Source organism: Castanea sativa, chromosome 5 (assembly GCF_040712315.1).
Source record: "Castanea sativa cultivar Marrone di Chiusa Pesio chromosome 5, ASM4071231v1".
In the NCBI taxonomy this organism is placed as follows: Eukaryota; Viridiplantae; Streptophyta; class Magnoliopsida; order Fagales; family Fagaceae; genus Castanea; species Castanea sativa.
In genome coordinates, this window is record NC_134017.1 from 29,747,766 (window position 1) to 29,775,660 (window position 27,895).

General features: G+C 36.3%; 1 protein-coding gene across 1 annotated transcript; it reads right to left on the minus strand.

Moving 5' to 3' along the window:
* Positions 1-1,452: 1,452 nt before the first annotated feature.
* Positions 1,453-20,022, minus strand: LOC142634375 (uncharacterized). Its single transcript, XM_075808670.1, has 5 exons — positions 19,213-20,022; positions 18,923-18,997; positions 17,160-17,353; positions 6,771-7,003; positions 1,453-2,092 (listed from the first exon to the last, which is right to left on the minus strand). The coding sequence occupies exons 1-5, from the start codon at positions 19,381-19,383 to the stop codon at positions 1,776-1,778; spliced, it is 990 nt and encodes a 329-aa protein (XP_075664785.1). The 5' UTR covers positions 19,384-20,022; the 3' UTR covers positions 1,453-1,775.
* Between the last annotated feature and the right edge of the window lie 7,873 nt (positions 20,023-27,895).

Sequence of the window (27,895 nt, forward strand, 5' to 3'; positions counted from 1 at the left end):
GGAACCTTGTGACTGCGAGAAATATGAAATCTGTTTCTATTCTTTAGATGGAAAAAATGTATAGTTAGATTTTTTTTCTTCTTCCATTGATATTTGTAAAGGTTTCTAGTCATATAGGAACAATGAAAAATAGAAGCCAATGGGATATGTCCCCCTTTTGTTATAGGTTCTCTTATAGCCATTAAATTGAGAGGTTGCTGTGGAGGGTTTGAGTTGTATGATGTAGATTTGACACTGTAATAATTCAAGAAGTCAACGAGGAAAGTAAACAATCTTGGGATGATCTTACTTCTTCTCTTTATTTTGATTCAAGTTGTATAAGTGATTTGGTTGATGCATACTTCTTCTCTTGATTTGGCTGCACATTTAGTAGAAAATATTAACTTACTTGGACATAATCTGCATATATAAATTCTTTTACTTTTTAGTGATTTGAATGCTAATTTGAATTATATTTGATTTTGCCTTTTTTTTTTTTATCTATTTTCTTTTGGTTCAATATTTCATTATTCCAATTAAAATTTGAGATATCAAGTTATCCCTTTTAAGCCGCATGTTAAGTATTAGCCATTAGCATCAGTTTTAGTTAGGCTTGAGTGAACTAAGGGTTAATGTGGAAATTTAGGGTGTCGTAGAATTTTGATATGAAAATATCAACATTTATTTTTTGCTGACATATGGGGCATTCATTTGATTTATTTTTGTCTAGTTGTCTCTTGATCCGATTAAGAACAAGTTATTAGATTTTAGTTTCTGCAAAAGTGATGGTAAAATAAGGGAGCTTTTGGCTATCATGTTTTGGATGTCACCACTTGTGCGCTAGCTAGATGGTTTAGATACATGATAACTTTGATATTTATATGCATGAATTCATATTATTCCTTGTAGAACAGAGCCTAAATCATGTTTGTGATGCCTGAGGGGGTGGGGGAACCAGCAAAAATCATGGTAATTGGTTTTGATTTTTAGCCTAAACAACAAGAGTGGTACTTGATGTCTAGGCTAAATCAAGTAGCCTAAACAACACAAAAATCATGCCTAAGGGAGTGGGGGAACCAGCAATAACAAGAGTGGCCAAAGAATAACAAAACCCTATCAAATTCACCTGAACCCAACAATGGCACTCAGCCCCTACACAATCGTCTCCAATGACATAGTTCCATACATGGTAATTGGTTTTGACAGCGTGTGTTGGGAGCTTGAGCCATCATGCTAGAAGGTTCAAAGACATTGCTAGGGAGGAGCACTTTGGTGCTTTCCTTAGCAATATTGATAAATGGATCAATATACTACTCAGCAATTTTCAAACTCACAGCCTCAACACCACCACCAAAAAATGAATGTGTCCTAATCTGCCATGAATTGAACTTTATGCAATAACTCTAAGAAAATAAATCAATAATTATACTTTTCTTGCAATATTGAAAAACAAAAGTATACCGGCTCCATCAGTATTCTTAAAAAGATCTCAATATGCCATAAATTGAAATATCAAATGAGTGTTTACAAATAGTATATTGTTTGCCAGAAAAATAACACTCAATGAATCAATAATTACACTTTTCCAGCATTATTGAAAAACAAAACTATACTGGCTCCATCAGTATTTTTAGAAGGCCATGTATGACTAAACAAAATATTGAACTAAAAAATTATTTATATTCTTGCTACCACTAGACCTTAGCCTTTCCCTTATCCTTCTTGCTTCCACTAGTGTTGGCCTTTGTATGACTTTGACTTGATTGTTGAGTACCTATATTTGATTGCTGAGTATTCTATAAAAAGCGAAAAAGGTTGGAAAAGTTCAACAAAGTAGTACTTGAAATTTCGATGAAAAATTTAACAAAGTAGTACTTGAAATTTACCGATAATTTTTTACTCCCTTTAGCTCCAGGCGTAGATGATTGTCCTAATTTCCCTTTCTTTTTCTTTTTATAAGCCTTCTTGTTGGGGTTATCAGGAGCTTTACAAGTTCTTTGATTATGGCCCCATTGAAAACAATTCCCACATCTCATGGCAGTTCCTTTCTTGCTCACCTTAAATGCATCAATAGGTTCTCCTACCTCCCTCTTTCTTACCTTCTTACGCTTGCCTACATGGGACAAATTGATAAGCTATTATCACACATGAGACAAATGTCTAGCATCATTATATTGGCAATATACTAAACATAATTGATTAAAAGTTTATAGATAAGAGGTGTGTCATTGGCCACTTTTCCTGTAGGTTTGTATCATGAGAATTTAACCAAACCAACATAATTCTAATGCAAAGAACTTTGATTCAAACAGAGTCAAAAACACAAAATACAATTAAACTAGACAAAGCTTTTTGTGCAATAGAAGGAGTTAGACCTGTGAAAAAATATCAAATACTAAGGCCCATCCATTGGAAAATAATTTATAATATATAATCCTACACATAAATTAAAAAAAAAAAAGTTTAATAGCAAACCAACATATCATATTTTTCTTATGAAAATTTGTGTATTTGTTGATTTCTTTCACCAACTTCAAACATGAAATTGTTGCTGATGAGGCCTTTGCAAACAACCTTGTAGAAACACCAATCCCAAGGATTAAACCAAGCAACCAAACCCCATTAGCAGTAGCCATATCTCTCCCAGGAATTTAATCAAACTACTCTATGGCATACTCAAATGCAAAAGTTGGTGAAAGGCACATGGAGAAAATAAAAAACCAAGAATTTTACAGAGACCCAACCTAAAAATTAAATCAAAACAAGAATTTCTACTATAAAAATTGGACACGGAGCTTAAAAAAAAAAGTTCTTAGAAGATTTAAATAGCAATACGTAAGAAGGAAAAAAAGAAAAAAATAAAAAATAAAAAAGACACACCCAAGCACTCGTCGGAACCACCAAGGCGCCGCCGGGACAAGGGTAGCGAGATGGCGGGGAAAAGCTCTGCAGTGGCTTTGAACGGTGTGGATTCTCTCTCTCTGCTGGACCTAATTCTCTTCTCTTCTTTCCACTGGGTTTTGGATGTTTGGGTTATTTTAGGTTTGTATTTAAAAGTGACGTGACATGCTTATTCTGTTAGTGTTTTAACGTGTGACTAACTGAAGTATTGATTTGGCAGTTGTGAATAGTTTAAGGAGTAAATTGGCCAATAAAAAAGTTGAGGGGGTCTTTTGGCCAGTGGTTGAAAGTTTAGGGGGCATATAGGCATTTTTCCCTAATTTTGAGCTACAGTTGTTGAGATATTACACTTAGAAGTGAGGCAACGCAGTGTACAAATTTGTGTGGCACTTTTCTTGAAAAATTCATACTTCCTAATCCGAAGGGGATATCGATCATAATTCAATGTAGTCTAAGCTGTTCACATTCGTTGTGGCAAGATTCATACTGTCTATTTCACAAAAACGCCCAAAAATAGCTCTTTTACCTAAAAAAATAATGAAATTATATTTTAATTAGGATTTTTATGTTTTCTTGATATTTCATTCGTTTCAACTCCAATTTTGGCCTGTGAATTATCTTTTTGAAGAGAATTTTAGGATATTTAATATGAAAAAAATTTATCTTGATTGGATGGTCATATTGTTTGGTCAAGTTTTTGACTACTCCTAGTTAGGGTTAGTCAACGTTGGTCAAACTTAGCCAAAAATGGCAAATTTGGGATTTCGAACCCTTAGGTTATTAAAATGGATTTATCCAAGACTTGATTGAGATAAAAAGACTTATTTTTCATGTACTTCCTTATTACATGAATACGGTATCACTATATAGAATAATGGCTACCTTAAACTTTGTTCTTATTTGGATATTTAGGGAAATCTAGTTTATCATGATTTAGGTAATTTTTTGGCTAAACTTTTTTTTTTTTTTGTCAATCTATGAGGAAACACCCTTCGGGAATTTGCTAAATTTAAGGATTTGGTCAGTCAACACTAAGGTCAAATTGCTTTTTCTTGGTGCCGAAAGTTAGCCCATGATTTTGGGCAAATATAGCATATCAATTAGGTTTTTTTTTTTTTTTTTTTTTTTTGGGTGTGTTTATGGTTGTGGATACCAGATTTTTTTGGTAGAGAGAATTTTTACTAATCCACTGGCCTCCCAAAGATGCCTTTTTCTCGAGAGTATTTTGACATTGGTGACTTGTGATGATGTATGTGCATTTGTGGCACTAGGGTGATGTGTGTGAGTATCTTTACTTATTAATTTTTAGGAATCACCATAACTATTGGATTTTTAGGTGTGATTGCTCACCCATTGTCTAATTAATTTTAATTACCTAGTTAACCATGGGCCATCCTAGCTAATAAGGTAGGATAAAGTTTCAAACCAAAGATTCTTAGACTCAAAAGCTTGGTTATGTGTGTGGAAAGTGTTAAGCACCCCATAACGTCTATCTAAAGGATAATTCTTCATTTTGATTATAATCTCTATAACTCACATTGTAGAAAATAACTATGAAACTTGGAATTTGTTTTTGAAAAAAGATTTTTGTACAAACAATATATACATAACATGTGATATTATTTACATAGAATATATACAAGCAACATGTGAGGATACTTATAAATATTTATGTGGATATTATCTACTATGTTGCAAAGCAATATATACATAGCTAACACGTGAATATTATGTAGCAAATATAGCATATGAGAAATTTAAAGGACTTAAGTGTAGTGGTGATGATGCAGTGAGGTAAGTAAGATAAGTACATGCATTACAATATTAACATGCATATATGATATGGGAAGAATGTGGTGAACATGTGATGAATATGAAATGGTATGATGAACATGAATGGTTGATGATGCTTACAGCCCTTCGATGATATGAGATGTTTGTTGTCTTGTAATCATGTTTTGCTACCCATGTGATGATGATGCTAGTTTATATGCTAGCATGATGTAGTATGATGATATGTGTTATACCATGAGATGGAGTATGAGATAGCATACTTAGATGAATGTTAGGATATGTTTAGACAAGATGAAGATGTCATGTTTGGGTGATATGATGATAGCTGCAATGTGATATGCCAAGCCTAGATGAATGCTAGGGGGCATGATTAGATATATGTTAGGATAAAACTAGTGAGTGTGTGGTTGCGCGCATGTGTGATAAGATAGCCTAATGGAGGACCCTTTGATAGAATTATGATATAAAACACAATGAGTAAAAGCCGACCCACAAGTCGGGCAAAGTTGGGTGCTTAACACCTTCCTTTCTATACCTTAACTCTGAACACAAACTCTAAATAGATCAAGCCCTTTGCAAGGGGCACAAATATGCTTCCCAAACCTAATCTACTGGAGACCCTATAAACCCTCCACCTCTAGTTCACTCAGCTGAGACTTATTTCTTAGAGCATGGTAACCATGCGCAGTAAAAGGGAGTCAAACTGCCTAGAGGCACTGGCGCCACAATGACCAAGCGTGTAAATCAAGGTATAAACTGTCACACATACACAATCAAGGTATAAAAGAATATACAAAATCATCCAAGCACCAAATATCGCATACCCACTAAATACGTAAACACGCCAATACATATTTCAAATGAATCAATACAATACATGCCTAATCTAGAGAGCCAAGATTAATCTCATGCCTAAATCATCATATACATATTTAAAATCACATAAATAGGCTTTAGAAAATGTAGATCTAGAAAATACCCAAAGAGGAATCCATGATAGTGCATGTATTTGCATATGTAAGTACATAGTCATATATGGAAGCATAGAAATAAAAAGAAAATCATGTGATTAATACACTAGTTTTTATATGGAAATAATATACTAATTCCAGTAATCATGTAGAAAACCATATATAAAACATGATAATCACAAAGCAAAACATGACATCTATTTGATTAAATGAAATCCTAAACTAATAAAGCAATAAAATGGGTAATAGGCTTACTTAAGGGGCAGTTAAGAGGCAAATGAAAGCTTAAATGTGTGCTGCAATTTTTAGGGGACAAAGAAAACATTTTTGTAGTCTAGTCTACGTTGGAAATGATGAGAGGTATTAGTAGTTGATGATGAAATGGATGGGGGAGGGGTGAATATTTAAAGTGGAATGGAGTGGGACTTACAATTTGTTTGGTTGAGGTGAAAACAAGAGGGAGACAAAAGTGGGGAGAAAACTCGTTTTCTTTTGTTTGGTTGGGAGTGGAAATTAAAGAGAAAATTGGTGGTTTCGAATATTTTTCACCTGGGCCCACCAAATTACAATCTCTCCAAATCGAAGAGAAAATAGGGAGAAAAAATGAGTCTTCAACCATAATTACCTAACTACCCTTCCCTTCACTGTTGGAGCTAAAGTGTAACTACCCATGAGTATTGTTTCAATCAAGCTGCTACATTAATGTTGTTGTCTTCATCAAGCTGGGTCATTTTAGGCATCAAAACATACATCATTGTTGAGTGATGTTGCATTGCAATTAACGTTCCCCAAAGCTTGTTTTTGTTTTTGTTTTTGTTCCCCATACCCCCCACCAATAAAACAAAGGCAACATTATGTATCAAAATGTCACAAAAATAACATCTTTAGACATTTTAACAGGAATTACGGATCCATGTCCAAAAGGAAAAAAAAAAATCACACACACATAAACATATATCTCTGTTTCTGTATATGTACATATGCATGTAATTATGCGTGCGTGTATATAATCCATGAAGATACGTGAAATAATGATTTTGGTGTCAAAAACACAACACCAGAGAGAGAAGCAGGGTGGATTTATATGTAAATAACACCATGCACATAATTCTTTGATGTTCTTACCTGCATCTGGGGACTTATTACTATTGCCAGCAGAGTTGGATGGCAAAGCATTGCCTATAGGATTCTGAGAATCAGCTTCCATTGTAAACATTTTCAGAGATATTTTTCGTAGATAATCTGACTGGCTTGTGGCAGAAGTATAAATCTTTTCCTCAAACCTTATACCAATTTTCCTGAGTTCATGTAATCCCTCTTGACCAGAAACAGGGAGATGCCTCTTCAAAGTTTCCATTCTATACACAAAAGGAGATACTCTTATTATGTTACTGACCATACAGGCACAATTAAGCTATTAAAGAAAAAAGTCCCATATTGGTAAACTATGCTGACAGTGCAGAACTTTTTTTTTTTTTTTTTTTTTTTTGAGAATGTGCAGAACTTAAAGCAACAAAATGTGAAACCCATGACTCTAATTAGCAATTGAAAAAGATTGGCTGTGGTATGGTGATTAGTTTATGTTAGTGGTTTTCTTTCTTTCGGTCATGGGTGGCTCTTTATTTTTCTTTGTTGAGTCAAAATCCTTTGAATTTTCTGTGGAAGAAAGGGGTTCTTTCTTCCTTCTTCGTATATTCGAGAGAGGCAGAGGTTCTCTACGGTCTGTTTTCATGGGCAAAGAGTCTGCTAAGAGATTGTTATCTTTGTTGGAAGACTTTATTTACTCCAAACCCCCTGGACACTTTGCAAAAACTGTTAGAGATGGAGAGACAGTTTTTATTCTTCAACTGGGTCTCAATGCACATGGCTCTTTCCTTATGATCTCTGAACTCCTTCATGGCCGGCGTAAAGGCTTCATTGTAGTGCCGGAAGGTAAACTGGGCTGTGGTTGGAGAGGTTTTGGTTGTCACTTGAGAAAGGCAATAGCTCCTGAATCTCCTGCCTTTAACCAGCCCCCCAAGTTCTTACCTGGGTCTGAATTCTTAGCCTCTAAATCCTTTGCGGCAGCTGTGGAGCAAGGTCGTTGTAAAGAACCCCTTACTTTCAAAGTGTGTCGTGGTGGCGAATCCTTCTCTCGTCCCAGATCCCCGCGGAGCGCCGAATCCAACTCATTTAATGTTGGACCCTCGAAAGTCCAACTTTGCAAATCTGAATTCTCAGACCCAGGATTCTCGCAGGAACAGTCTTGGGAAGGTGGATTCTCCTGACAGAGAGATCTTTTCAGCTGAAAGTGATGATGGGATGAGTTTGGAACTCTCTTTTAAGCTGGTCCGTGGGCCCAGTGGTAAGTGGGAGATCTGCTGGTCCAATATCAATGAGGTGGTTCCTTCTTTGGGCCTAGCTTCTAACTTCAAGCCCACCATTTCTTTTAAGCCCAACTGCCTCCCCCTGATTAACCATATTCCAAACCCATTACCATCTCAAGCCTCCAACCCAAAGCCCATTCCTAACCCAAACCCCCTGCAATCCTATCCTACCCGTGGGCCTAACTCCAAACCCAAAACACATCCTTCCCAGCCTAACTCCAAACCCAAACCCGTGGGCCTAACTCCTAACCCAAACCCAAACTGAAAACTGCCTTTAAATGGAAACCCAAACCTTCCCAGCCCCCCATGTTTTTGTCTCAGACCCACCCACTGGCTGTCTTCTCCTCGCAAGCCCCTCACTCCCACCTTATTTCGTCGGCGACAGCAGATACAGGTTGCGCTAAGCCTGTCGGCGTGCCTGTCTCTTCTCGGAGCCTGTCGCGCTTGGAACCAACGTGCACCGAGAAGTCTCTCTCAGTGCCCGATATCTTTGAAGCTTCCATGACTGAGTCCCACTGCTCCGATGCCTCGGCGGAGGTGTCCCTGTGCTCCGATAATGAAGTGGGTGAGTCCCTGTGTTCCGATAATGAAGTGGATGGGTCCCTGTGCTCCGATAATGTTTTGGATGAGTCCCTGTGCTCGGATACTGAAGTGGCCTTGCATCGTGACATCCAACGGATCATCCATGAGCACACAGACAAAGCCATCAGGAAATGGGGTAATTCTGAGCAATGGGTTCTTGAATTACGAGACGGGAAGAGAGTGGCTGTCTCGATTCTTATTTCTTTGCCTCCGGATGCTGCGGTTGTTGGAACGAATGAGTTGAACCAGTTGGTATTGGTTCCAGAGGAGTCATCGGAACCTAGGGAGATTAATTCTGATCTGGATAAAGGGGTTGAGGTTAGTGTGGAGGATTGGGTATCAGATATTGGTTCAGAGGATGTTTCCCAGTTCTCTGATTTTTCAGCTCCTCTCAATGTTGAACCCCTGGCCGTCTCCTTACCTACGGGTGTTAGGGATTTTCCTGAAGGGTCAACAACTTTGGTGGATAATTTGCTGGGAAAGGACAAGTACTCAGTGTGGTTTCAGGAAAAATTCAGTGGTTTTGATGATTTTCTTGGGACATCCCTCAAAGGTTTGGAAGAGCCAGCTACCAAATTCCTGTTGGCTGTTGAAGCTGAGTTACAGCAAAGGGATTTTAAGGTTCATTCTGATAAAGCATTGAAGAGCTCAGGGAGGAAAGGGATTAGGGAATTGAGGGGTTTGTTTAGCTCTGTCAATTATGGTCCAGCCTCTTATAGGCGCAGTGATAATGGTAAGGACAGGGCTCTTTTTATTTCTCAATGAATCTGAAGATTATATCTTGGAATGTCAGAGGTCTGAATGGCAAGGAAAAACGACTCAAGGTTCGTAATCTTTTACGCTCTTGGAAGGCTGATATAGTTTGTTTGCAAGAGACAAAACTGGAATGGATTACAAGAGGCCTTGTTAGAAGTATCTGGAGTTGTCCTTTCATAGATTGGCTTTACTTGGGTTCTGAGGGAGCTTCCGGTGGTATTCTGCTCTTGTGGGATAGAAGGGTGGTTGAAAAAATTGAAGAAGCAGTGGGGTGTTTCTCAATTTCGTGTAGGTTTAAAAACGTTAGTGACCACTTTGAGTGGGCCTTCACAGGTACCTATGGCCCTAATTTTTATAGAGAGCGTCAATATTTGTGGGAGGAATTGGCAGGCTTGATTAGTTGGTGGAATTTACCTTGGTGTTTGGGAGGGGATTTCAATGTCACCCGCTTTCCTTCGGAGAGGTTAGGGGCGGGAAGATTCACCCGATGCATGAATGATTTTTCAGATTTTATTTCTCTTCATGGGCTAGTGGATAACCCTTTGGAGGGAGGCCTTTTCACATGGTCTAACTCTACCTCAGCCTCTAGAATTGATCGGTTCCTCTTTTCTCCGGCTTGGGCAGATCACTTCTCTCATTTCTCTCAAAAAAGGCTTCCTAGAGTGTTATCCGATTATTTTCCTATTCTTTTGGAGAGTGGGAATCTTCGTAGAGGGCGAACCCCCTTTCGTTTTGAGAATATGTGGTTGAAGGCGGAAGGGTTTCTCGATAAGGTGCAGTCTTGGTGGGATAATTACCATTTTCAAGAGACCCCTAGTTTCATTCTTGCCAAGAAATTGACTGCCCTAAAATCTGACCTTAAGCAGTGGAATGAATCAGATTTTGGCAATATCTCAGTTAAGAAACAGTTTCTATGGAGCAAGTTGAATGCTCTTGATGTCAAAGCGGACACTCAATCTCTTTCAGATCAAGAAATGTTGGAAAAAGCTTCCCTTCGTGTCGATCTTGAGAAGGCAGCCTTGTTAGAGGAGATTAGCTGGAGGCAAAAGTCCAAAGTGTTGTTTTTAAAGGAGGGAGATTCCAATACGAGGTTTTTTCATAGGATGGCAAATTTTAATAGAAGAAGTAATTGTATTGAAAACCTTAACATCGATGGGGTTTTGTCTTCCAACCAGGATAGAATTGCTGACCATATTGAACAATTCTATTTGAACCTTTACTCGGAGTGACAAGTGCAGCACCCTTTCCTAGATGTTTTGGATTTTCCTAGGATTTCTAGGGAGAATGTGGATTGGTTAGAGAGACCTTTCGAGGATTCTGAGATTTTTGATGTCATCATGGAGTTTAATGGGGATAAATCTCCTGGGCCTGACGGTTTTTCGATGGCTTTCTTTCAATCTTGCTGGGGGATTCTCAAATCAGACATCATGGCAGTGTTCCACCACTTCCATGATACTAGCCAATTTGAAAAAAGCTTGAATGCAACTTTCATTGCTCTCATTCCTAAAAAAGCTGCAGCAGTGGAAGTAAAGGACTTCCGACCTATTAGCCTTGTTGGGGGGATTTATAAAATTCTTGCCAAAGCTTTGGCTAATCGTCTTCGCATGGTTTTAGGAGAGATCATCTTAGCTCCTCAGAATGCCTTTGTTCTAAATAGGCAGATCCTTGATTCTGTTCTTATTGCCAATGAATGTCTTGATAGTAGATTAAAGTCTGGTCAGCCAGGGTTGTTATGTAAACTGGACATAGAAAAAGCCTTCGATCATGTGAATTGGAGATTCCTTAATTACTTGCTTGAGCGTTGCGGTTTTTTAGATAAGTGGAGACGTTGGATTTCCTTCTGTGTATCAACGGTTCGTTTCTCTATCCTTATTAATGGTACTCCTCATGGGTTTTTTGGAAGCTCAAGGGGGTTGCGGCAAGGTGATCCTTTGTCCCCCTTGTTATTTGTTTTGGTTATGGAAGCCATTAGTAGAATGTTGGATAAGGCTGCCCTTGAAGGCCGTTTATCTGGCTTTAGAGTTGGTGTTTCTGATGGTAGACCTTTGATGGTTTCCCATCTCCTTTTCGCTGATGATACTCTTATTTTTTGTGATGCTAACATTGATCAGCTGCTGACTCTCCGTATGGTGCTCATTTGGTTTGAAGCTGTGTCGGGTCTGAAGGTTAATTTGGGTAAGTCTGAGCTTGTGGCAGTGGGGTCAGTGCAAGATATGGATCTTTTAGTGGCTGTCTTAGGTTGCAATCATGGGTCCCTCCCTATGAAATACTTGGGTCTTCCTTTGGGGGCAAAATTTAAGGACAAGTCAATTTGGATTCCTATTCTTGAAAGGATGGAAAGAAAATTAGTAGGTTGGAAAAAATTATATTTATCCAAGGGAGGTAGAGTCACTTTAATTAAAAACACTCTCTCCAATCTTCCTACTTATTTCCTTTCCTTATTCCCTATTCCTGCTTCTGTGGCCAACCGAATTGCTAGACTTCAACGTGACTTTCTTTGGGGTGGTCTAGGAGATGAGCCCAAATTTTATCTGGTTGATTGGTCTTCGATGTGTTCTCCTCTCTCTTCAGGTGGGTTGGGGATCAGGAATCTGAGAACCTTCAATATTGCCTTATTAGGGAAGTGGTTATGGAGATTTGGGCAAGAAAGGGATGCTCTTTGGCGTCAAGTGATTGAGGTGAAGTATGGTTGTGATTGGGGTGGCTGGTGTTCTACCTCTTTCTCTGGTCCTTATGGTGTCAGTTTGTGGAAAAACATTAGACGGGGGTGGTACTCCATATCTCGTTTTATTATGTTTGATATTGGAGATGGATCAAAGGTCCTATTCTGGCTAGATCATTGGTGTGGTTCTTCTTCTCTTGCCGTTCGCTATCCGGAATTATTTAGGATTTGTCGTAGAAAAGAGGCTACTGTGGCGGATCTTTTGAGGTACACCAATGGAGTCCTCCATTGGGAGTTTCAGTTTTGTAGGGATGTGCATAATCGTGAATTGGAAGCTTTCAGGAGCTTCATCAATTCCATTTATAGCACTCCCGTAAGGGGGATTGGGGAGGACAAGTCCTGTTGGCTGCCCTGTAAGAGTAAGGGGTTCACGGTTAGTTCTTACTACCATCTTCTTGTTGGCTATAAGGAGCAAATTTTCCCTTGGAAAAGCATTTGGAAGCAGAAGATCCCCTCTAGAGTAGCTTTCCTTGTTTGGACCGCAGCTTTGGGGAAATGTCTGACTGTAGACAATTTAAGAAAAAGAAAGATTTGCATCCTGGATTGGTGTTATATGTGCAAGTGCAATTGTGAAAGTGTTGACCATCTCTTTCTTCACTGCCCGGTTGCCATGGAATTGTGGGACATGGTCTTCGGTTTATTTGGAGTTTACTGGGTTATGCCAAGGTCTGTTGTGGGGCTTTTGGCTTGCTGGCAAGGTAGTTTTGGTCGCCATCGTAATGGAGATATTTGGAAGGCCGTTCCTCATTGCTTGTTGTGGTGTATTTGGAAGGAGAGAAATAGTAGATGTTTTGAAGACATCGAGAGTTCCATGCCTGTTCTTAAGTCTCTTTTTTTCCGAACCTTACTAGATTGGTTCTCCGTGTGGAGAAGCCTTCCTTTTCTTTCTATTTTGGATTTTCTTGATTTTTGTAATGTTCGTCCTTGATTTGTTCTCCCTTGTATACTTCCTGTGTACTTGGGTGACTCTCTTATTTCAATAAATTTCTTTATTACTTATCAAAAAAAAAAAAGAAACCACATAAAATTTCATGATTTTTTTTTTGATAAGTAAAAAAAATTTCATGAAATTTTAAAAATATGAACAAAACCCAATATTTTTTTCTCTGAAAAAAATTAACAGTAACACTCGATTGTTCAAGGTTCACTATGGAAAATCTATCAACAAAAAATGTTTTCCTAGTCAACTAACATGATACCTTGCTTTCCATATATTAGACCCCCAAGTGTTCCTCATCGAATTGTATTCCTAGCTCTTTATTTGGGTGATGCATTCAGGTGTTTTGTTTCCAACTTCTATATAGCACTACTAGTTCTTGTAGTCAACTCCCATGATACGACATTTGCTTTCAATGTCATATCCAATTCTTATACTTGTAGATGCATTTGTCATATTTCTAAGAAATTCTTCATATGAGGATCATCGACACTTACCACAATCCTTTCTGACATTAATTTGAATATTTTTTCTCTTCTTTTTCCAGTTATGCCCTTCCTCAGTTTTTCTAATAATTAACTGCAGTAAAATATTGCTTATGGAATGAAAAGCTACTATAAGCACATGATTTATCAAGCTCATATATAGAATGAGTAGCTAAGCATGGACACTTCATTTGAGGTGCCGTAACCATGTCGTAATAGTGTCCTATCTGCAGTCTCATGTTATAATTTTTCAAAAATTGCTCATGTCGCCATATTGTACTCGCACCCATGTCCATGCAACCTAGATTGAGTAGAGAGACACAACTCCCACCAGCCAGAGCACAAATAGGCCTAACAGAAATGTGAAAGCAAAAAACGCATTCCATATATGAGCTTGATAAACCAGAGCCACCGACAATGGCTAGAAGGCACCGGTTTTGATGGCTTGTGCTTGGAAAATTTTGTCATACCAATTACCAAACACTTGAAAATGTTTTTTCTGTAAAATATTTTCAAAAGAAAATACTTTATTGTAAAAAATTTTACATTTGAAACATTTTACAATGAAATAAACAAAGCATTAATTCAGTCATACACAATATTCAAAATGTCAAACGAAAGAAAATGAGAAAACAAGCATACAAAGACTCAAGCTTGGTGTTTGGAATAGCTTTGTTGTTTTCACTAGTTCATTTTGTTTAAAATGTTTATTATTTAAAAGTACAGGTGTACTTAGAAAAATAAAAGGCTTTCAAAATTTGTACCTATGAAATAAGTTGGCTTATTTCAATTTTTGAACCTGACCAAACAGGGTAACAAGTGTGTGTATGTTACAGCTTATTTTGGTGAGTTATTACCACTAGCTTGTTAGATAAACTTTATAGAGCATTACTTTTTTTTCTTAGTATAGCTAATTAAATCGTTACTAATTAAAATGGATAGCACTTTTAAAAGTAAGCAATCTGAAATGGAAATTTAGTCTTTCACATGATTACTGGTTGTGCTGGACCTAGTCTTATGTTAAAGTAAGCTACTAATGTCACCGCATGGGGATGTGTTACATCTACGAGATATCCCAAAAGGACAAGTTACAATTAGAGCTCCCACAGACTTGCGCACTTCCAATGTGATATTCATTGCACTTCTACTACACAACGCCCTCACAATCTTGATGGGGGTCTCAAAGCATTACTCTTCGGTGCAGACTGCAGACTAGCTTTTCAGTTAAACTGTGTTCTTGAATGTGTGTGGATTGAAAGTGAAGATTGTAAAAAGGAAATCTTCAAGTGTTCCACAACAAATTCTACTCCCAGCTCTATATTTGGGTGATGCACTCAAGTCTTTTGATTCCAACTCATAATATAGCATTATCAGCCCTTGTAGTCAACTCCCATGATACAATACTTTCTTTCAAAATCATGTCTGATTCTTATTCTTGTAGATGCATTGTCAAATTTCCAATGATTTTTATTTTTCTTCATATGAGGATCACCTACACTTACCACATGCCTTTCCGACATTATTTTGAATATTTGTTTTCATCCTTCCAGTTATGCCATTCCTTTTTTTTTTTTTTTTAAGTAACGAACTGCAATAAAATACTAGTTATGGTATAAAAAGCTATTACAAGCACACAATTTTATCAAGCTCATATTTGGAATGAAAGCACAAGTCCCATCAGCAAGCCAGAGCACAGATACAGGCCTAACAGCAATATTTTAAAACCAAACATTTCAGTTACATGCAATATTCAAAATATTGAATGTAGAGTTAGTCAAACAAAAGACAGTGAGAATCTAAAAGCATATGAAGACTCGAGCTTTGTGTTTAGAAATAGTTTTTTTTTTTTTTTTTATTAGCTTATTTTGTTTAAAATGTTTATTATATGAAAGTGTAGTTGTACATAGAAAATGTGAGGCTTCCAAAAGCTGTACTTATGAAATAAGCTAACTTATTTCCATTTTTAAGGCTAACCAAAAAGGGTAATAATTTTGTGTTTCTTACTGCTTATTTTGGCTAGTTTATTTTCCTAGCTTGTTTAGCTACAATTATCCTAGAGCTTTACTTTTTTTTCTAATTATAGCTAATTAAAAAACCTTTGATATTAAAATGGGTGCACTATTAAAAATAAGCTATCCGAAATGGAAACTTACTCTTTCACATGCTGAACCTAGTTTTATGTCAAAGGAAGGAGTATTTGTCGTAACCCTAGGATTTTGGGTATGGACGCTTGTTGAGTCTGAAATCAAGAATGAAATATGAAGATACTATTTTCAGCACATGGAGATTCATTAGTCACATCTGTGTGATAAACCAAAAGCACTAGTTATAATTAGAGCTCCCGCCATACTGGCGCACTCAAAAGGAAGGAGTATTTGTGGTAACCCCTAGGACTTTTTGCACGTTGTATGGACATGGGTTGAGTCTTATGTCGAGAATAAATTAGGTCTATCTGGGCGATATATAAATACAAATGAGTAGTACATAGAGCTACTATTGCTACCACATGCAGATCATTACTCACATCTATGTAATATCCCAAACAAACTAGTTATAATTAGAGCTCCTGCGATACTTACGTACTCAATGTAAATGTTATATTCATTGCACTCTTACTGCATAGCGCCCTCACAATCTTCATGGGGTCTTACAACATGACCCTTCAGATCAAAACTAGTTTTTGAGTTAAACTCTACGTTGTTGAATGCATGACATCAAAAGTGAAGATTAAGCAGTTAGGTTCCAATCCCCTCCAAAAAAATGAATGACTTGACCAGTTAAGCTAATGAATAGGATGTGAGGAGAATCAAAAAAAGAAAAAGAAAATGAAAGCTATTATAAGTTCAGTTTTAATCATCAGACCCAAACACAACCCGTAGAGCTGTACCAGGTTTGTTACCGCTTATTTTAATGAGTTTATTTCCCCTTGCTTGTTTAGGAACAATTTTTTAAGAGCAATACTTTTGTTGACCTTAGTATAGCTAATTAAAACCTTACTTATTAAAACAGGCAGCACTTTTAAAAATAAGCTATCTGAAACGGAAGTTTACTCTTTCACATGATTAATGGGTTGTGATGGGCCTAGTTTCATGTTAAAGGAAGGAGTATATGTGGTAACAACCCCTACGATTTTGATGAAGTTGTATGTACACATGCTGAGTTTGACATCAAGAATGTACTATGCCAATCTGGACTATATATAAATGAGTACATGGGGATGCGTCCTGCGTTATCATCACATATGTGTGATATATCAAAAGGACTAGTTATAATTAAAGCTCCGGCGTTCTCGCGCTCTTCCAATTCATGAGGATAACTAAGCTGACACAACAGGGTGATGTGATGTTCATAGCACTCCCTAGCCCCTACTACACTCACAAAATCCTTTGATCAAAGCATTACTCTTGAGTATACAGACAAGAATTTTTTATTTCCAGTTAAACTCTGTATTCTTCAATGTTTGTGGCATCAAAAAGTGAAGATTTTGCTGTAAAGTTCTCTAATTTCCACCAAAAAAGTCAATAACTTGATCAATTAAGCTAATGAATAAATTCAATTTGATCGGATTTGGACCCAAACACAACGCGTAAGCATGAATATGTAGAACAAAAACAAAAAACAAAAGCAAAATCATAAATTTAAGGAAAAGAGAGCGAGGAAAATTACATTTTGTTGACGATTCTTTGACGAGAATCGGGCTGTAATTGGCTCCGCCAATCAACAGAATCCATGGCAGCTTCTCCACCGCCGCCTCCAGGAGCTCCAACGCCGCCACCTCCAACTCCGCCGCCGCCACCACCGCCGCCTACAACAGGACCTTGAGATGGATTTGGCCTCCAATTATTGTTATCCATGATGATCTAAATTTTGTAACCGAAATCCCAACCACCAAATTTATATAAAAATAATGAAAATCGGTAATAAGACCTAGGCAGAAATGAAAGAAAAGCACATAACTTTATATATATATATATATATATATATATATATATATATATATATATATATATGAACTCCGATTTTGCGATAAAAAAAGAGTGATGATGAGGAGGCGAAGTCTAATTTAAGGGAGGATTGTTAATTTATAAATAAAAGGTTGAAGAGTTTCGGGCAGAAAAGGATTTTGAGAAACAGAATTGATTGATTGAATTGAGAGAGAGAGAGAGAGAGAGGGAGAGAGGAATATAAAGAGATGCATGTCATGTCATGATGTTTGGGGTTGTTTTTGGGAAAGTAGGATTCTTTTTTCTAAAATGAGCTTGTTGTGGCAAGTGTTTTATAACAAAATCGGCTAGGTGGCACCGGTTTTGATGGCTTGTGCTTGGAAAATTTTGTCATACCAATTACCAAACACTTGAAAATGTTTTTCTGTAAAATGTTTTCAAAAGAAAATACTTTATTGTAAAAAATTTTACATTTGAAACATTTTACAGTGAAACAAACAAAGCGTTAATTCAATCATACACAATATTCAAAATGTCAAACGAAAGAAAATGAGAAACCAAGCATACAAAGACTCAAGCTTGGTGTTTGGAATAGCTTCGTTGTTTTCACTAGTTTATTTTGTTTAAAATGTTTATTATTTAAAAGTACAGGTGTACTTAGAAAAATGCAAGGCTTTCAAAATCTGTACCTATGAAATAAGTTGGCTTATTTCGATTTTTGAACCTGACCAAACAGGGTAACAAGTGTGTGTATGTTACAGCTTATTTTGGTGAGTTATTTCCCCCAGCTCGTTAGATAAAATTTTATAGAGCATTACTTTTTTTTTCTTAGTATAGCTAATTAAATCCTTACTAATTAAAACAGATAGCACTTTTAAAAGTAAGCAATCTGAATTGGAAATTTAGTCTTTCACATGATTACTGGTTGTGCTGGACCTAGTCTTATGTTAAAGTAAGCTACTAATGTCAGCACATGGGGATGGGTTACATCTACGCGATATCCCAAAAGGACAAGTTACAATTAGAGCTCCCACATACTTGCGCACTTCCAATGTGATATTCATTGCACTTCTACTACAAAGCTATAATTAGAGCTTAGAGCTCCTGCGTTATCGTCACATATGTGTGATATATCAAAAGGACTAGTTATATCAACAGGGTGATGTGATGTTCATAGCACTCCCTAGCCCTGACTACACTCACAAAAACCTTTGATCAAAGCATTACTCTTGAGTATACAGACAAGAATTTTTTATTTCCAGTTAAACTCTGTATTCTTCAATGTTTGTGGCATCAAAAAGTGAAGATTTTGCTGTAAAGTTCTCTAATTTCCACCAAAAAAGTCAATAACTTGATCAATTAAGCTAATGAATAAATTCAATTTGATCGGATTCGGACCCAAACACAACCCGTAAACATAAATATGTAAAACAAAAACAAAAGGCAAAAGCAAGAGAGGGAGAGAGAGAGAGGGGGGAAAATTACATCTTGTTGACGATTCTTTGACGACAATCGGGCTGTTCTAAGGAATTGAGTACTAAACCGTTTAACCTCCAGCACCTGTAAAAGTTCGTTGCATACAACAATCAGTTACATCAGATTCAAAATTCAAAAAACAACCCACCAATATCAGGTATTTTACTACGTTAAAAAAAAAAAAAAAAGTCTTTAATGTTTTTCACATGTCGGAAATGAAATTCAGACCACAGTTCCGATTGAAACTCCGGTGGAATGGTCGGAATTTATTTTTCATAAGGAAGAAGAGAAGGACGTACGTGAGGCGAACGTTGGCGAATCGGAGAGGCTAAGTTTGCAGAGAATGGAAATGACGAGATCGTCCGGCAAGGAATCGAACAAGCCATCGAATACGATCCCGTGGTTCGGCGAGATCGCCCAGGCTGCGATTCTCTGCTTCTTCTGACTCTCGAGGCCCAGTGCTCTCTCATCGGCTATCGAAGCCGACGAAGCTTCGGAAATGCCTTTGGCTTCCTCCAAATTGAGCTCCAACCCTAGCGCGTCGAAGTCACGGTCCACGTCGCCGGCACCGTCGTCGTAGGTTCGCAAAAGCCCTTCGTAGGTTAAACCGTTCTCGCCGTCGATGAACTCGCCGTAGGTTCGGAAAACCTCGTCGAGAATCGCGTTGATTTGCTCGTCGCTGAACTTGACTCTAGGGTTCACCGCCACCACTAGCGCCGCCATTTCCTCTCGGTTGAGACCTCCGTCGCGGTTCACTTCGAATTGTTGGAAAATTCTCTTCACCTTCTCTGATCTGCTCCCTCTTGTCGCCATTTTTAGGTTTTCAACCGTTTCAGACACAAAATCTAAGTTCAAAAAAAATTTGAGGATAAAATATATTTATATATATATATATATATATATTAGAGGCTAATTCATGAGGTGGGGTTAGTTAAATGTGTGATTGAGAGCATGATTTTGGGTTAGTAGTGGAGAGAGAGATTGGTTTGTTTTTGTTTTTTGTTCTCTGTCATTGGATCTGTAAAGGTGACCAAAAGCGAAGGAGAAAAGGAAAGAAAGAGAGAGATAAGAGAGAGAGAGAGAGAAGAACTCTCTCTCTATGTTATCTTTCTTTCTCTCTCTATTTTTCTCAATGGCTGAGATGATGGTGAGTTTTATTTTATTTTTTTTTCCCTAATTTTGAGCTACAGTTGTTGAGATATTACACTTAGAAGTGAGGCAACGCAGTGTACAAATTTGTGTGGCACTTTTCTTGAAAAATTCATACTTCCTAATCCGAAGGGGATATCGATCATAATTCAATGTAGTCTAAGCCGTTCACATTCGTTGTGGCAAGATTCATACGGTCTATTCACAAAAACGCCCAAAAATAGCTCTTTTACCTAAAAAAATAATGAAATTATATTTTAATTAGGATTTTTATGTTTTCTTGATATTTCATTCGTTTCAACTCCAATTTTGGCCTGTGAATTATCTTTTTGAAGAGAATTTTAGGATATTTAATATGAAAAAAATTTATCTTGATTGGATGGTCATATTGTTTGGTCAAGTTTTTGACTACTCCTAGTTAGGGTTAGTCAACGTTGGTCAAACTTAGCCAAAAATGGCAAATTTGGGATTTCGAACCCTTAGGTTATTAAAATGGATTTATCCAAGACTGATTGAGATAAAAAGACTTATTTTTCATGTACTTCCTTATTACATGAATACGGTATCACTATATAGAATAATGGCTACCTTAAACTTTGTTCTTATTTGGATATTTAGGGAAATCTAGTTTATCATGATTTAGGTAATTTTTTGGCTAAACTTTTTTTTTATTTTTTGTCAATCTATGAGGAAACACCATTCGGGAATTTGCTAAATTTAAGGATTTGGTCAGTCAACACTAAGGTCAAATTGCTTTTTCTTGGTGCCGAAAGTTAGCCAATGATTTTGGGCAAATATAGCATATCAATTAGTTTTTTTTTTTTTTTTGGGTGTGTTTATGGTTGTGGATACCAGATTTTTTTGGTAGAGAGAATTTTTACTAATCCACTGGCCTCCCAAAGATGCCTTTTTCTCGAGAGTATTTTGACATTGGTGACTTGTGATGATGTATGTGCATTTGTGGCACTAGGGTGATGTGTGTGAGTATCTTTACTTATTAATTTTTAGGAATCACCATAACTATTGGATTTTTAGGTGTGATTGCTCACCCATTGTCTAATTAATTTTAATTACCTAGTTAACCATGGGCCATCCTAGCTAATAAGGTAGGATAAAGTTTCAAACCAAAGATTCTTAGACTCAAAAGCTTGGTTATGTGTGTGGAAAGTGTTAAGCACCCCATAACGTCTATCTAAAGGATAATTCTTCATTTTGATTATAATCTCTATAACTCACATTGTAGAAAATAACTATGAAACTTGGAATTTGTTTTTGAAAAAAGATTTTTGTACAAACAATATATACATAACATGTGATATTATTTACATAGAATATATACAAGCAACATGTGAGGATGCTTATAAATATTTATGTGGATATTATCTACTATGTTGCAAAGCAATATATACATAGCTAACACGTGAATATTATGTAGCAAATATAGCATATGAGAAATTTAAAGGACTTAAAGTGTAGTGGTGATGATGCAGTGAGGTAAGTAAGATAAGTACATGCATTACAATATTAACATGCATATATGATATGGGAAGAATGTGGTGAACATGTGATGAATATGAAATGGTATGATGAACATGAATGGTTGATGATGCTTACTGCCCTTAGATGATATGAGATGTTTGTTGTCTTGTAATCATGTTTTGCTACCCATGTAATGATGATGCCAGTTTATATGCTAGCATGATGTAGTATGATGATATGTGTTATACCATGAGATGGAGTATGAGATAGCATACTTAGATGAATGTTAGGATATATGTTTAGACAAGATGAAGATGTCATGTTTGGGTGATATGATGATAGTTGCAATGTGATATGCCAAGCCTAGATGGATGCTAGGGGGCATGATTAGATATATGTTAGGATAAAACTAGTGAGTGTGTATGTGTGTGCGTGTGTGTGATAGGATAGCCTAATAGAGGACCCTTTGATAGAATTATGATATAAAACACAATGAGTAGAGGCCGACCCACAGGTCACGCAAAGTTGAGTGCTTAACACCTTCCTCTCTATACCTTAACTCTGAACACAGACTCTAAATAGATCAAGCCCTTTGCAAAGGGCACAAATATGCTTCCCAAACCTAATCTACTAGAGACCCTATAAACCCTCCGCCTTTAGTCCACTCGGTTAAGACTTATTCCTTAGAGCATGGTAACCATGCGCAGTAAAAGGGAGTCAAACTGCCCAAAGGCACTAGCGCCACAATGACCAAGCGTGTAAATCAAGGTATAAACTGTCACACATACACAATCAAGGTATAAAAGAATATACATAATCATCCAAGCACCAAATATCGCATACCCACTAAATACGTAAACACGCCAATACATATTTTAGATGAATCAATACAATACATGCCTAATCTAGGGAGCCAAGATTAATCTCATGCGTAAATCATGATATACATATTCAAAATCACATAAATAGGCTTTAGAAAATGTAAATCTAGAAAAGACCCAAAGGGGAATCCATGATACTGCATGTATTTGCATATGTAAGCACATAGTCATTTATGGAAACATAGAAATAAAAGAAAATCATCTGATTAGTACACTAGTTTTTATATGGAAATAATATACTAATCCTAGTAATCATGTAGAAAACCATATATAAAACATGATAATCATAAAGCAAAACATGACATCTATGTGATTAAATGAAATCCTAGACTAATAAAGCAATATAATGGGTAATAGGCTTACTTAAGGGGCAGTTAAGAGGCAAATGAAAGCTTAAATGTGTGCTGCAATTTTTAGGGAAAAAAAAAAACATTTTTGTAGTCTAGCCTACATTGGAAATGATGAGAGGTATTAGTAGTTGATGATGAAATGGATGAGGGAGGGGTGAATATTTAAAGTGGAATGGAGTGGGACTTACAATTTGTTTCGTTGAGGTGAAAACAAGAGGGAGACAAAAGTGGGGAGAAAACTCATTTTCTCTTGTTTGGTTGGGAGTGGAAATTAAAGAGAAAATTAGTGGTTTCGAGTATTTTTCACCTGGGCCGACCAAATTACAATCTCTCGAAATCGAAGAGAAAATAGGGAGAAAAAATGAGTCTTCAACCATAATTACCTAACTACCCTTCCCTTCAATGTTGGAGCTAAAGTGTAACTACCCATGAGTATTGTTTCGATCAAGCTGCTACATTAATGTTGTTGTCTTCATCAAGTTGGGTCATTTTAGGCATCAAAACATACATCATTGTTGAGTGATGTTGCATTGCAATTAACGTTCCCCAAAGCTTGTTTTTGTTTTTGTTCCCCATACCCCCCACCAATAAAACAAAGGCAACATTATGTATCAAAATGTCACAAAAATAACATCTTTAGACATTTTAACAGGAATTACGGATCCATGTCCAAAAGGAAAAAAAAAATCACACACACACATAAACATATATCTTTGTTTCTGTATATGTACATATGCATGTAAGTATGCGTGCGTGTATATAATCCATGAAGATACGTGAAATAATGATTTCGGTGTCAAAATTACTATTGCCAGCAGAGTTGGATGGCAAAGCATTGCCTATAGGATTATGAGAATTAGCTTCCATTGAAAACATTTTCAGAGATATTTTTCATAGATAATCTGACTAGCTTGTAGTAGAAGTATAAATCTTTTCCTCAAACCTTATACCAATTTTCCTGAGTTCATGTAATCCCTCTTGACCAGAAACAGGGAGATGCCTCTTCAAAGTTTCCATTCTATACACAAAAGGAGACACTTTTATTATGTTACTGACCATACAGGCACAATTAAGCTATTAAAGAAAAAAGTCCCAAGTTGGTAAACTATGCTGACAGTGCAGAACTTTTTTTTTTGTTTTTGAGAATGTGCAGAACTTAAAGCAACAAAATGTGAAAAGAAACCACATAAAATTTCATGAATTTTTTTTTGATAAGTAAATAAAATTTCATGAAATTTTAAAAATATGAACAAAACCCAATATTTTTTTCTCTGAAAAAAATTAACAGTAACACTCGATTGTTCAAGGTTCACTATGGAAAATCTATCAACAGAAAATGTTTTCCTAGTCAACTAACATGATACCTTGCTTTCCATATATTAGACCCCCAAGTGTTCCTCATCGAATTGTATTCCTAGCTCTTTATTTGGGTGATGCATTCAGGTGTTTTGTTTCCAACTCCTATATAGCACTACTAGTTCTTATAGTCAACTCCCATGATATGACATTTGCTTTCAATGTCATATCCAATTCTTATACTTGTAGATGCATTTGTCATATTTTTGAGAAATTTTATTTTTCTTCATATGAGGATCATCAACACTTACCACAATCCTTTTTGACATTAATTTGAATATTTTTTCTCTTTTTTTCCAGTTATGCTCTTCCTCAGTTTTTTCTAATAATTAACTGTAGTAAAATATTGCTTATGGAATGAAAAGCTACTATAAGCACATGATTTTTCAAGCTCATATACAGAGTGAGTAGCTAAGCATGGACACTTCATTTGGGGTGCCGTAACTGTGTCTTAATAGTGTCCTATCTGCAGTCTCATGTTATAATTTTTCAAAAATTGCTCATGTCGCCATATTGTACTTGCACCCATGTCCATGCAACCTAGATTGAGTAGAGAGACACAAGTCCCACCAGCCAGAGCACAAATACAAGCCTAACAAAAATGTTAAAGCAAAAAACGCATTCCATATATGAGCTTGATAAACTAGAGCCACCGACAATGGCTAGGAGGCACCGGTTTTGATGGCTTGTGCTTGGAAACTTTTGTCATACCAATTACCAAACACTTTAAAATGTTTTTTCTGTAAAATGTTTTCAAAAGAAAATACTTTATTGTAAAAAATTTTACATTTGAAACATTTTACAATGAAACAAACAAAGCGTTAATTCAGTCATACACAATATTCAAAATATCAAACGAAAGAAAATGAGAAAACAAGCATACAAAGACTCAAGCTTGGTGTTTGGAATAGCTTTGTTGTTTTCCCTAGTTCATTTTGTTTAAAATGTTTATTATTTATTAGTACAGGTGTACTTAGAAAAATGCAAGGCTTTCAAAATTTGTACCTATGAAATAAGTTGGCTTATTTCAATTTTTGAACCTGACCAAACAGGGTAACAAGTGTGTATATGTTACAGCTTATTTTGGTGAGTTATTTCCCCCAGCTTGTTAGATAAAACTTTATAGAGCATTACTTTTTTTTTCTTAGTATAGCTAATTAAATCGTTACTAATTAAAATGGATAGCACTTTTAAAAGTAAGCAATCTGAAATGGAAATTTAGTCTTTCACATGATTACTGGTTGTGCTGGACCTAGTCTTATGTTAAAGTAAGCTACTAATGTCACCGCATGGGGATGTGTTACATCTACGAGATATCCCAAAAGGACAAGTTACAATTAGAGCTCCCACATACTTGCGCACTTCCAATGTGATATTCATTGCACTTCTACTACACAACGCCCCTCACAATCTTGATGGGGGTCTCAAAGCATTACTCTTCGGTGCAGACTGCAGACTAGCTTTTCAGTTAAACTGTGTTCTTGAATGTGTGTGGCATTGAAAGTGAAGATTGTAAAAAGGAAATCTTCAAGTGTTCCACAACAAATTCTACCCCCAGCTCTATATTTGGGTGATGCACTCAAGTCTTTTGATTCCAACTCATAATATAGCATTATCAGCCCTTGTAGTCAACTCCCATGATACAATACTTTCTTTCAAAATCATGTCTGATTCTTATTCTTGTAGATGCATTGTCAAATTTCCAATGATTTTTATTTTTCTTCATATGAGGATCACCTACACTTACCACATGCCTTTCTGACATTATTTTGAATATTTGTTTTCATCCTTCCAGTTATGCCATTCCTTTTTTTTTTAAGAAACGAACTGCAATAAAATACTAGTTATGGTAGAAAAAGCTATTACAAGCACACAATTTTATCAAGCTCATATTTGGAATGAAAGCACAAGTCCCATCAGCAAGCCAGAGCACAGATACAGACCTAACATCAATATTTTAAAACCAAATATTTCAGTTACATGCAATATTCAAAATATTGAATGTAGAGTTAGTCAAACAAAAGACTGTGAGAATCTAAAAGCATATGAAGACTCGAGCTTTGTGTTTAGAAATAGTTTTTTTTTTTTTTTTTTTCATTAGCTTATTTTGTTTAAAATGTTTATTATATGAAAGTGTAGTTGTACATAGAAAATGTGAGGCTTCCAAAAGCTGTACTTATGAAATAAGCTAACTTATTTCCATTTTTAAGGCTAACCAAACAGGGTAATAATTTTGTGTTTCTTACTGCTTATTTTGGCTAGTTTATTTTCCTAGCTTGTTTAGCTACAATTATTCTAGAGCTTTACTTTTTTTCTAATTATAGCTAATTAAAAAACCTTTGATATTAAAATGGGTGCACTATTAAAAATAAGCTATCCGAAATGGAAACTTACTCTTTCACATGCTGAACCTAGTTTTATGTCAAAGGAAGGAGTATTTGTCGTAACCCTAGGATTTTGGGTATGGACGCTTGTTGAGTCTGACATCAAGAATGAAATATGAAGATACTATTTTCAGCACATGGAGATTCATTAGTCACATCTGTGTGATAAACCAAAAGCACTAGTTATAATTAGAGCTCCCGCCATACTGGCACACTCAAAAGGAAGGAGTATTTGTGGTAACCCCTAGGACTTTTTGCACGTTGTATGGACATGAGTTGAGTCTTATGTCGAGAATAAATTAGGTCTATCTGGGCGATATATAAATACAAATGAGTAGTACATGGAGCTACTATTGCTAACAAATGCAGATTCATTACTCACATCCATGTGATATCCCAAACGAACTAGTTATAATCAGAGCTCCTGCCATACTTACGTAGTCAATGTAAATGTTATATTCATTGCACTCTTACTGCATAGCGCCCTCACAATCTTAATGGGGTCTTACAACATGACCCTTCAGATCAAAACAAGTTTTTGAGTTAAACCCTACATTGTTGAATGCATGGCATCAAAAGTGAAGATTATGCAGTTAGGTTCTAATCCCCTCCAAAAAAAATGAATAACTTGACCAGTTAAGCTAATGAATAGGATGTGAGGAGAATCAAAAAAAGAAAAAAAAAATGAAAGCTATTATAAGTTCATTTTTAATCACACTACAACAAAAGTGAGTTATTGTGACGAAATCTAGTGAGGATAAACAATTTCGTCACTAAATGGTAGCATTCGGTGACGAAAAGAAGATTTCGTCACCAAAAATTCAAAATGGGTGACGAAATCAATATTTCGTCACTAAAGATGTTGAAATTGGTGACGAAATATTTATTTCGTCACTATAGGTCATAAAAAAAACACAAAATGTAAGGAGACGAAATATTTGCATCACCAAAGGCCTATCTTGGGTGACGAAATTCTATATTCGTCACCCAATAAGATTTAGGTGTTTTTGGTGACAAAATAATTTTTCGTCACCTATCACTACAAATAATGAGGTCACCCAATAAGATTTAGGTGTTTTTGGTGACAAAATAATTTTTCGTCACCTATCACTACAAATAATGAGGTTTCTTTTTATTTTAAAAAGAGTTAAGCACGACAAGGGGGATCGAACCCATGAGCAAGGGTCATTCCACCTAAGACCTAACCAGCAGATTGTTGCACACAGTGTTTTATTTATATGAATATAAAATTATTTATTCTAAAACTAGTAGATATTTCTAGTGTTAAAAAGAAAAAGACCAAATACCCTTGAAACCTAAAAAATGACCAAAATATCCCTAAAACCTAAAATTGATCAAAATTAAGGGCGTCAAATGGGTGAG

Coding starts and splice junctions, on each gene's coding strand:
- LOC142634375 (XM_075808670.1), bottom strand. CDS start 19,383: ATGAGAGAGCACTGGGCCTCGAGAGTCAGAAGAAGCAGAGAATCGCAG. Junction 7,004..17,159: donor CAAAGAATCGTCAACAAAAT/GTAATTTTCCTC, acceptor TTTTGTGTATAG/AATGGAAACTTTGAAGAGGC. Junction 2,093..6,770: donor TAATAAGTCCCCAGATGCAG/GTAAGAACATCA, acceptor TGTCCCATGTAG/GCAAGCGTAAGAAGGTAAGA.